The sequence below is a fragment of the Liolophura sinensis genome, chromosome 2, assembly GCF_032854445.1.
Source record: "Liolophura sinensis isolate JHLJ2023 chromosome 2, CUHK_Ljap_v2, whole genome shotgun sequence".
Lineage (NCBI taxonomy): Eukaryota > Metazoa > Mollusca > Polyplacophora > Chitonida > Chitonidae > Liolophura > Liolophura sinensis.
Genome location: NC_088296.1, coordinates 26,803,227 through 26,815,708, shown reverse-complemented (window position 1 = coordinate 26,815,708; position 12,482 = coordinate 26,803,227). Strand labels below are relative to the sequence as shown.

At 40.9% G+C, this 12,482-nt stretch overlaps 1 protein-coding gene across 1 annotated transcript; it reads left to right on the top strand.

Moving 5' to 3' along the window:
- The first annotated feature begins 684 nt into the window (after positions 1-684).
- LOC135463099 (ras-related protein Rab-10-like) lies at positions 685-11,156 on the top strand. The gene is made up of 5 exons (XM_064740418.1): positions 685-740; positions 1,414-1,491; positions 3,276-3,365; positions 3,784-3,897; positions 9,060-11,156. Exons 2-5 carry the CDS (start codon positions 1,426-1,428, stop codon positions 9,138-9,140), a joined length of 351 nt encoding a protein of 116 aa, XP_064596488.1. The 5' UTR covers positions 685-740; positions 1,414-1,425; the 3' UTR covers positions 9,141-11,156.
- The last annotated feature ends 1,326 nt before the right edge of the window (positions 11,157-12,482 follow it).

The window sequence follows — 12,482 nt, the reverse complement described above, 5'->3', positions numbered from 1 at the left end:
ATGTATGGAGTAAGCAAACATCTACATGTATGGCGTAAGCAATCCTTGTGGTGTACTGCACCGTTTTTCCCCCACAGGGACCTACATGTATGGCGTAAGCAATCCTTGTGTAGTATTGTACCGTTATTTCTCCACAGGGACCTAGATGTATGGCATAATCAATCCTTGTGTAGTATTGTACCGTTATTCCTCCACAGGGACCTAGATGTATGGCGTAATCAATCCTTGTGTAGTATTGTACCGTTATTTCTCCACAGGGACCTACATGTATGGCGTAAGCAATCCTCGTGATATACTGTACCGTTGTTTCTCCACAGGGACCTACATGTATGGCGTAAGCAATCCTCGTGATATACTGTACCGTTGTTTCTCCACAGGGACCTACATGTATGGCGTAAGCAATCCTTGTGGTGTTCTGTACCGTTATTTCCCCACAGGGACCTACATGTATGGCGTAAGCAATCCTCGTGATATATACTGTACCGTTGTTTCTCCACAGGGACCTACATGTATGGCGTAAGCAATCCTCGTGATATACTGTACCGTTGTTTCTCCACAGGGACTTACATGTATGGCGTAAGCAATCCTTGTGGTGTTCTGTACCGTTATTTCCCCACAGGGACCTACATGTATGGCGTAAGCAATCCTCGTGATGTACTATTCCGTTATTTCTCCACAGGGACACAGCGGGACAGGAGAGATACAGAACCCTGACATCCGGGTTCTACCGGGGAGCAGAGGTCAGTACTCTATCAGGGTTAATAACCCACAACACGAATACGCTGTACGACCAGACTGCGCGATGACAGCTTTTTCCACAGCTATTTTTCACTCAATTTTTTACTTATGTGTAGCATAACTCCGCAGTATAAATAAATAAATAAATTAATAAAAACAGCAAATGACCACAGGCAAGTTCCAGTCGATAAGATTTGTCATTACTTGTTTCGTAAATAACATCTGATTTATGGCGGTGGGAAAATGAAGGTGGAGGTGGGAAGATGAAGATGGAGGTGGGAATTAGCCATTCATGTGTCCATGAATATTCTGACGGTGAGTCCTCGACTTTAGAACGCCATTGTGAGCTGATCGTGATTGATTTAAGTTGTTTGGACATCGCCTTGACAATAGGTAAAGTTTATAGAAGTTTATTAGACTCACGCGAAATGTACAGCTTAAGAGAATCCGTGAATTACGTATTGTCACCACTCAAGGAAATAAAATCTTCTGCATGGATACAATAATTAATTTTGTGCATGTATTGTAGGCCTATTAAGAAAGTATTAGCATAGGAATTTGGCTTCTTTCCTGTATATCTGTGCAACTAGTCATTGCACCAATCTGTTAGATTAGGCCTAAATTATGTTGTCATACATTTGACTTCCACTGAATATATACGGCTCTTATTTATAGGGAATCGTTATCATGTATGACGTCACAAATGAGGATTCGTTCAGCAGCTTGCCTCGCTGGTTACGAGATGTAAATGAGGTGAGACAAAACCAAAAATAGTCCAGTGCCTGGGCTCTTTCTACCTGCCCTACATGCTCTGACAGATCATGTGGCTTGACAGCATTTCAGTCGGGTCAAACGTCTGAACTAAAACAAAATTTCATTTAAAAGACTGAATGTTTAATTCTGACAAGACTTTGGAAATTACTATAAGAAATGGATACCAAGAACGATTGCCCTACATGGCACATTTGTGTTACATGTAGGCAATTATGTGTTAAATGTGTTGTAGTCGCCCTTACTATGCCATGGTTAATTGCGCTACATATAGGCCTGTGTTGTTGTCGCCCTTACTGTGCCATGGTTAATTGCCCTACATATAGGCCTGTGTTGTTGTCGCCATTACTGTGCCGTGGTTAATTGCCCTACATATAGGCCTGTGTTGTTGTCGCCCTTACTGTGCCATGGTTAATTGCCCTACATATAGGCCTGTGTTGTTGTCACCATTACTGTGCCATGGTTAATTGCCCTACATATAGGCCTGTGTTTTTGTCACCATTACTGTGCCGTGGTTAATTGCCCTACAAATAGCCCTGTGTTGTTGTCGCCCTTACTGTGCCATGGTTAATTGCCCTACAATATGCCTGTGTTGTTGTCGCCCTTACTGTGCCATGGTTAATTGCCCTACATATAGGCCTGTGTTGTTGTCGCCATTACTGTGCCGTGGTTAATTGCCCTACAAATAGCCCTGTGTTGTTGTCGCCCTTACTGTGCCATGGTTAATTGCCCTACAATATGCCTGTGTTGTTGTCGCCCTTACTGTGCCATGGTTAATTGCCCTACATATAGGCCTGTGTTGTTGTCGCCCTTAATGTCCATGGTTAATTGCACTACATAAAGGCCTGTGTTGTTGTCCCCATTACTGTGCCATGGTTAATTGCCCTACATATAGGCCTGTGTTGTTGGCATCATTACTGTGCCATGGTTAATTGCGCTACATATAGGCCTGTGTTGTTGTCGCCCTTACTGTGCCATGGTTAATTGCCCTACATAAAGGCCTGTGTTGTTGTCATCATTACTGTGCCGTTGTTAATTGCCCTACATATAGGCTTGTGTTGTTGTCGCCATTAATGTGCCATGGTTAATTGCCCTACAATAGGCCTGTGTTGTTGTCACCATTACTGTGCCATGGTTATCACTTTGCGATGGTGCATGGTACATTTAGGCACTATTTAGCGAAGGAGAGAACAGGTGAACAGCAGTTTATATTAACGTTCAGTCCTTATTACGATATTTATTTCATTGATTTCATTGTTGTTTAATTAAGCTGTACCGTACTGAATAAGTTTTCATTTGTATAATGGCAGTCAGCTCTAGATCTTTAGGCAGGGAAAAGCAGAGTACACCACAGACCAGTGGATGGTCATCATTCCATGTGTCACGTGGGGACAGATATACACAACATACTGGCGGAAGACAAGTGGTCTTCCAGTGGAAGAAGACCCTCCACACCCCCACACCCCCAAACACAAACAGTGACAGTGGGGTAATATACAAAGTCCCTATCCATGGTGGGTTTTGAACCCACACCATGTGTCTCCTAGTGATTGAAAGATGAACAAGCACCTCTAGCCACTCCGACACTGTCCGCTCCCCAAATAGACCACGACCCTCTCGCCCTTACAGTGTGTTTTGCATAAATTTCTGCCCTGTTTTCTAACTCAAAGAGAAAGCTTATGTAGGCTGAGAACCTTTTGGTTACAGCATGGGTGTTTCATACAGGCATATAGTTCCATATTTTTCACTTTCGCTTTTACTTTCAGAACAGCACAGAAGACATATGTAAACTGATAGTAGGCAATAAAATAGATCTGAGCACAAAAAGATGTGTCAGTAAAGAAAGAGCTAAGCAGGTAAGTACGGAAGCCCATTCGGCCCGATAAAACATTTCTTCGTGCCTGGTTATATGCTTGAAGACATATAAGGCGATCATCTAGAAATCATCCAGTTTATAACACTAAAGTTTGAAAAACAACTGTGGTAGGCGTGGCTATCTGTGGTAGGTGTGGCTATCTGTGGTAGGTGTGGCTATCTGTGGTACGTGTGTCTATCTGAATATAATATACTACAGCACTGAGAGTAAAAGCAGAGGACTGGCGAAGGTGTAATAAATGTAGTTAGCAAATGGTACATGTATGTTCTACCACTGACATACGGCCTTTTGTCCGTTCACACCAGGGAACACGTCTTAAACAACGCTGTCAGTGCTTTGGGTAAACATTTGTACTAAGCTAACCTTTTCATATTTTCGTTTTTTTTTTCTTTTGTCAGTTTGCAGAATTCCACCAAATTGAATACCACGAGATCAGCTGTCGTGAAAACACGAACGTAGATGAGGCTTTAGCTATACTAGCCAGACGGATAAAGGAAAAATTTGAATTAAAGGTATGTACGAGATCTGATGACAGTCTGTTTAATAGTGCACATGAATTGAGAGATATGTACAAGAGCTGATGACACTCTGTTTAATAGTGCACAATGAATTGAAGGTATGTACGAGGTCTGATGACACTGTTTAATAGTGCACATGAATTGAAGGTATGTACGAGGTCTGATGGCACTCTGTTTAATAGTGCACATGAATTGAAGGTATGTACGAGGTCTGATGGCACTCTGTTTAATAGTGCACATGAATTGAAGGTATGTACGAGGTCTGATGACACTGTTTAATAGTGCACATGAATTGAAGGTATGTACGAGATCTGATGGCACTCTTTTTAATAGTGCACATGAATTGAAGGTATGTACGAGGTCTGATGGCACTCTGTTTAATAGTGCACAATGAATTGAAGGTATGTACGAGGTCTGATGACACTGTTTAATAGTGCACATGAATTAAAGGTATGTACGAGGTCTGATGGCACTCTGTTTAATAGTGCACATGAATTGAAGGTATGTACGAGGTCTGATGACACTGTTTAATAGTGCACATGAATTGAAGGTATGTACGAGGTCTGATGGCACTCTGTTTAATAGTGCACATGAATTGAAGGTATGTACGAGGCCTGATGGCACTCTGTTTAATAGTGCACATGAATTGAAGGTATGTACGAGGTCTGATGACACTGTTTAATAGTGCACATGAATTGAAGGTATGTACGAGGTCTGATGGCACTCTGTTTAATAGTGCACATGAATTGAAGGTATGTACGAGGTCTGATGGCACTCTGTTTAATAGTGCACATGAATTGAAGGTATGTACGAGGTCTGATGGCACTCTGTTTAATAGTGCACATGAATTGAAGGTATGTACGAGGTCTGATGACACTGTTTAATAGTGCACATGAATTGAAGGTATGTACGAGGTCTGATGGCACTCTGTTTAATAGTGCACATGAATTGAAGGTATGTACGAGGTCTGATGGCACTCTGTTTAATAGTGCACATGAATTGAATGTATGTACGAGGTCTGATGGCACTCTGTTTAATAGTGCACATGAATTGAAGGTATGTACGAGATCTGATGACACTCTGTTTAATAGTGCACATGAATTTAAGGTATGTACGAGGTCTGATGGCACTCTGTTTAATAGTGCACATGAATTGAAGGTATGTACGAGGTCTGATGGCACTCTGTTTAATAGTGCACATGAATTGAAGGTATGTACGAGGTCTGATGACACTGTTTAATAGTGCACATGAATTGAAGGTATGTACGAGATCTGATGGCACTCTTTTTAATAGTGCACATGAATTGAAGGTATGTACGAGGTCTGATGGCACTCTGTTTAATAGTGCACAATGAATTGAAGGTATGTACGAGGTCTGATGACACTGTTTAATAGTGCACATGAATTAAAGGTATGTACGACTTCTGATGGCACTCTGTTTAATAGTGCACATGAATTGAAGGTATGTACGAGGTCTGATGACACTGTTTAATAGTGCACATGAATTGAAGGTATGTACGAGGTCTGATGGCACTCTGTTTAATAGTGCACATGAATTGAAGGTATGTACGAGATCTGATGGCACTCTGTTTAATAGTGCACATGAATTGAAGGTATGTACGAGGTCTGATGACACTGTTTAATAGTGCACATGAATTGAAGGTATGTACGAGGTCTGATGGCACTCTGTTTAATAGTGCACATGAATTGAAGGTATGTACGAGGTCTGATGGCACTCTGTTTAATAGTGCACATGAATTGAAGGTATGTACGAGGTCTGATGGCACTCTGTTTAATAGTGCACATGAATTGAAGGTATGTACGAGGTCTGATGACACTGTTTAATAGTGCACATGAATTGAAGGTATGTACGAGGTCTGATGGCACTCTGTTTAATAGTGCACATGAATTGAAGGTATGTACGAGGTCTGATGGCACTCTGTTTAATAGTGCACATGAATTGAATGTATGTACGAGGTCTGATGGCACTCTGTTTAATAGTGCACATGAATTGAAGGTATGTACGAGGTCTGATGACACTGTTTAATAGTGCACATGAATTGAAGGTATGTACGAGATCTGATGGCACTCTGTTTAATAGTGCACATGAATTGAAGGTATGTACGAGGTCTGATGACACAGTTTAATAGTGCACATGAATTGAAGGTATGTACGAGATCTGATGGCACTCTGTTTAATAGTGTACATGAACTGAAGGTATCTACGAGATCTGATGGCACTCTGTTTAATAGTGCACAATGAATTGAAGGTATGTACGAGATCTGATGACACTGTTTAATAGTGCACATGAATTGAGAGATATGTACGAGATCTGATGGCACTCTGTTTAATAGTGCACAATGAATTGAAGGTATGTACGAGATCTGATGACACTCTGTTTAATAGTGCACATAAATTGAGAGATATGTACAAGATCTGATGACACTCTGTTTAATAGTGCACATGAATTGAAGGTATGTACGAGGTCTGATGGCACTCTGTTTAATAGTGCACATGAATTGAAGGTATGTACGAGGTCTGATGGCACTCTGTTTAATAGTGCACATGAATTGAATGTATGTACGAGGTCTGATGGCACTCTGTTTAATAGTGCACATGAATTGAAGGTATGTACGAGATCTGATGACACTGTTTAATAGTGCACATGAATTGAAGGTATGTACGAGGTCTGATGGCACTCTTTTTAATAGTGCACATGAATTGAAGGTATGTACGAGGTCTGATGGCACTCTGTTTAATAGTGCACATGAATTGAAGGTATGTACGAGGTCTGATGACACTGTTTAATAGTGCACATGAATTGAAGGTATGTACGAGATCTGATGGCACTCTTTTTAATAGTGCACATGAATTGAAGGTATGTACGAGGTCTGATGGCACTCTGTTTAATAGTGCACAATGAATTGAAGGTATGTACGAGGTCTGATGACACTGTTTAATAGTGCACATGAATTAAAGGTATGTACGACTTCTGATGGCACTCTGTTTAATAGTGCACATGAATTGAAGGTATGTACGAGGTCTGATGACACTGTTTAATAGTGCACATGAATTGAAGGTATGTACGAGGTCTGATGGCACTCTGTTTAATAGTGCACATGAATTGAAGGTATGTACGAGATCTGATGGCACTCTGTTTAATAGTGCACATGAATTGAAGGTATGTACGAGGTCTGATGACACTGTTTAATAGTGCACATGAATTGAAGGTATGTACGAGGTCTGATGGCACTCTGTTTAATAGTGCACATGAATTGAAGGTATGTACGAGGTCTGATGGCACTCTGTTTAATAGTGCACATGAATTGAAGGTATGTACGAGGTCTGATGACACTCTGTTTAATAGTGCACATGAATTGAAGGTATGTACGAGGTCTGATGACACTGTTTAATAGTGCACATGAATTGAAGGTATGTACGAGGTCTGATGGCACTCTGTTTAATAGTGCACATGAATTGAAGGTATGTACGAGGTCTGATGGCACTCTGTTTAATAGTGCACATGAATTGAATGTATGTACGAGGTCTGATGGCACTCTGTTTAATAGTGCACATGAATTGAAGGTATGTACGAGGTCTGATGACACTGTTTAATAGTGCACATGAATTGAAGGTATGTACGAGATCTGATGGCACTCTGTTTAATAGTGCACATGAATTGAAGGTATGTACGAGGTCTGATGACACTGTTTAATAGTGCACATGAATTGAAGGTATGTACGAGATCTGATGGCACTCTGTTTAATAGTGTACATGAACTGAAGGTATCTACGAGATCTGATGGCACTCTGTTTAATAGTGCACAATGAATTGAAGGTATGTACGAGATCTGATGACACTGTTTAATAGTGCACATGAATTGAGAGATATGTACGAGATCTGATGGCACTCTGTTTAATAGTGCACAATGAATTGAAGGTATGTACGAGATCTGATGACACTCTGTTTAATAGTGCACATAAATTGAGAGATATGTACAAGATCTGATGACACTCTGTTTAATAGTGTACATGAACTGAAGGTATCTACGAGATCTGATGGCACTCTGTTTAATAGTGCACAATGAATTGAAGGTATGTACGAGATCTGATGACACTCTGTTTAATAGTGCACATGAACTGAGAGATATGTACGAGATCTGATGACACTCTGTTTAATAGTGCACATGAATTGAAGGTATGTACGAGATCTGATGACACTCTGTTTAATAGTGCACATGAATTGAAGGTATCTACGAGATCTGATGACACTCTGTTTAATAATGTACATGAAATGAAAGTACCTACGAGATCTGATGACACTCTGTTTAATAATGTACATAAAATGAAAGTACGTACGAGATCTGATGACACTCTGTTTAATAATGTACATGAAATGAAAGTACCTACGAGATCTGATGACACGCTGTTTAATAATGTACATAAAATGAAAGTACGTACGAGATCTGATGACACTCTGTTTAATAATGTACATGAAATGAAAGTACCTACGAGATCTGATGACACTCTGTTTAATAATGTACATGAAATGAAAGTACGTACGAGAACTGATGACACTCTGTTTAGCAATGCACATGAAATGAAGATACGTATGAGGTCTGATGACACTGTTTAATAGTGTACATGTACCCATACACAAGCTACTGAGGTCCAAGCTGTTTAGTAGGTTGTTCCCTTCAGTTTTATCTTTCTTTCGTTACATCAGTCCCTTCTCTCTCTATCTGACACACAGGTTTTCTGTTTTTTTTCCTATAGCTGTGGTGTTTTTGCATATTGCTGTTTTAAAAATTACATTCTATACCTGCCTGTCTGTAATGTACGCTTAACAGCCCGATTCGGGGCGAAATGTAACAGTGCTACGGGTGGATAAAACGCCATTCGTTTCTTTTGAGCATGAGTAGACATATCGTACACTGCACAGTCCTTTTTAATCTCAATGAAAATCTGTTGGCAAATTATAAAAATTTAACTTCAGTGTGAACCCTTCAAACATATGAAAAAGGACGGTTTAAGAATTACCGGTAATTAAGTGCGATAAAGAACGCTTTACAGGGCGCCATATTTTTGATAAACTCACGCCATGTGTTCATTGAAATGTATGTTATTAAATCTAATTATGTCATTACTTTCCTTTCAGTCCACGTTGTCGAGACAAAAAGATATCACACTTACCGCACCGCCGAAGACAAAAAGCTCCTTCAAATGCCCGTGTATATGACGATACAAAGATACCTGGGGAGACAGCTCCACGGTGTTGCACTGACAATCGTTGTAACTTACAGCCTCGATCGAGAATCCGGTGAAGTTTAGTGTAGCCCCCTGAATCTTGTATTGAGAACAGGTATCTTGTGTTTTCGGAATTATTTCGTGACGTTTGTGGATTCGTGATTACCACACGGTGATTGGTGGAGTTTTTTATGTGCTCGTTTCTGAAAGAGTTGATAACGAATCAGGATATAGTTTCCGCACGGATTCGTTGTTGTTCGCATTCATCCTTTCTAGTATCGTCCTGTTCCGTGGGTGATTTTCAACTTATCTTCATCGTCTTTGTGTTATATGATGCTGTGATTTAACGAATTCTTTAAACTATATATCTATTTTTGACATACCGGTACTTTGAATGCCAGTGAGTGCTAACAGCAGCTCTTGATTGCAATCAACATGTCCGTCATAGCTACATGTACATACTGGTACAGTGTGTTGATTAGTAAGAGACAATGAAGGAATTCGTGATTGTTATTAACATATTCGCCACAGTGATTCACGAATTCGTGATTGTCATTACCACATTAAGCCACAGTGATTCACGAATTCGTGATTGTCATTAACATATTCGTCGCAGTGATTCACGAATTCGTGATTGTCGTGAAGTCATATTACCCTTAGCGGACCTTGCACTGTAGTTGTCACTTCCCGATCGTCAACATCCGGGTACTGGATAATACTGGACAGACATCTGGTGAGACAAATTACCTCCCTTACATCGGGAAACCTTGGCACCTTGGCGGTTCGGAGTGATGCGAAAAAATTCATACAGGAGAGCAAATGATAGAATCAGTTCATTGCTAATCGATTCCTTAACTTTTATGAACAACTGCATAAGGTAACGTGAGATCAAGAAAGCTGAGGTTGAAGAATGGATTGCAGAAAATTTTCATACTTGTAAGTTTGTTCCGGTAAATGCTGGTCACGAAAACCGCTTACAACCTATATATGATGTCTGATGGACGCCTCGCGAATCTCTAATTGGGCCAATGACGCTATTTGATCGCTACCACACATGGACATTGTGAAACCGCCGATCACCAGGAGATATGTTTACATGTAGACAACGTGAATGCATTGAACATTAACGAAGTTTGTGTTTTTAACCAGAAGTACATTGGACAAATTATCGAGATCTTTATTCAGTGTCCTCGAAGCTTTAACTCTGGACCTGTATTCCGTATATTTAATGTAAGAGTATAAAATGCAATGTAGGTCTATATGTGTATAACCGACACGTGACGTGTGAAGGCTGTATAAGAGATGCCGGGCAGTTTGTTATTACCATGCCTTTCAGTTCGTCAGTTTAGGCCTATCATCGTATGTGAATCTGTGTTGACATTAATACCACGCACTTCAGCTCGTCGGTTTAGGCCTATCATCGTATGTGAGATGCCGGGCAGTTTGTTATTACCATGCCTTTCAGTTCGTCAGTTTAGGCCTATCATCGTATGTGAATCTGTGTTGACATTAATACCACGCACTTCAGCTCGTCGGTTTAGGCCTATCATCGAATGTGAATCTGTGTTGACATGAGCGGGCAGTTTGTTAATACCACGCACCTCAGCTCGTCAATTTAGGCCTATCATCGTATGTGAATCCGTGTAGACATTAGCACACAATTACACGTACATATATCTTGATCTTATTTCTGATTTAGCTGCTTAATTAGAAACGCGCGAAATGTTTCATCATCTTTAATTAACGGAGTTGTTCAAGGTTATAAATTCTAATGGTTGCTCCCCGTAGTAATGTACATGTTCTTCAAACTGTCCTGTGTAGGCCTGCTCACAAATACACTACTGAAGGAGGCTACCGGGTAAAAACGCGCCACAATGTTCTTTATGTATAGTTCGTAATTCTTTTGTACTATGGAGGGTTAATCATTTTTATCTTCTCTGTTATGGGCAAGTAGCTAGGTGAGGTAGGGTGTAATTAATAAAGCATTCGATTACAGTTGAATTTATTACCGGTGACCTTATGAAATAAACTTTTTCTTTCGTCTGTAATTAAATATTCGATTCTTTACATCCTTGAAACCACAGGAAAATGGGGGCTTTTTTTTAGCATGGATGATGTACGTGCAAAGCTCAAAACTAGTGTGATAGAGGGGCCTTACATGGGTTCTGTTAGCCTGGATACTGTACGTGCAAAGTTCAAAACTAGTGTAATAGAAATATACATATATGAATGGGCCTCACATGGGTTCTGGTAGCATGGATACTGTGCGTGCAAAGCTCAAAACTAGTGTGATAGGGATATGCATGTGTGACTGGGCCTTACATGGGTTCTGGTAGCATAGATACTCTGCGTGCAAAGCTCAAAACTAGTGTGATAGAGATATGCATGTATGACTGGGCCCCACATGGGTTCTGTTAGCATGGATACTGTGCGTGCAAAGCTTAAAACTAGTGTGATAGGCAAGTGCATGTATGACTGGGCCTCATATGGGTTCTGATAGCCTGGATACTGTGCATACAAAGCTGAAAACTAGTGTGATAGGGACATGCATGTGTGACTGGGCTTTACATGGGTTCTGTTAGCATTGATGCAGTGCGTACAAAGCTCAAAACTAGTGTTATAGAGATATGCATGTATGACTGGGCCTTACATGGGTTCTGTTGGCATGGATGCTGTGCGTGCGGAGCTCAAAACTAGTGTGATAGTGATATGCATGTATGACTGGGCCTCACATGGGTTCTGTTAGCCTGGATACTGTGCGTGCAAAGCTCAAAACTAGTGTGATAGGCAAATGCATGTATGACTGGGCCTCACATGGCTTCTGGTAGCATGGATGCTGTGCGTGCAAAGCACAAAACTAGTGTGATAGGGATATGCATGTATGACTGGGCCTCACAGGGCTTCTGGTAGCATGGATGCTGTGCGTGCAAAGCTCAAAACTAGTGTGATAGGCATATGCATGTATGACTGGGCCTCACAGGGCTTCTGGTAGCAAACCCCAAGCACGCTTCTGGTAACATGGATGCTGTGCGTGCAAAGCTCAAAACTAGTGTGATAGGCATATGCATGTATGAATGGGCCTCACAGGGCTTCTGGTAGCATGGATACTGTGCGTGCAAAGCACAAAACTAGTGTGATAGGCATATGCATGTATGAATGGGCCTCACAGGGCTTCTGGTAGCACGTATACTGTGCGTGCAAAGCACAAAACTAGTGTGATAGGGATATGCATGTATGAATGGGCCTCACAGGGCTTCTGGTAGCATGGATACTGTGCGTGCAAAGCACAAAACTAGTGAGATACATGTAGGGATTACATGTATGACTGGCCCTA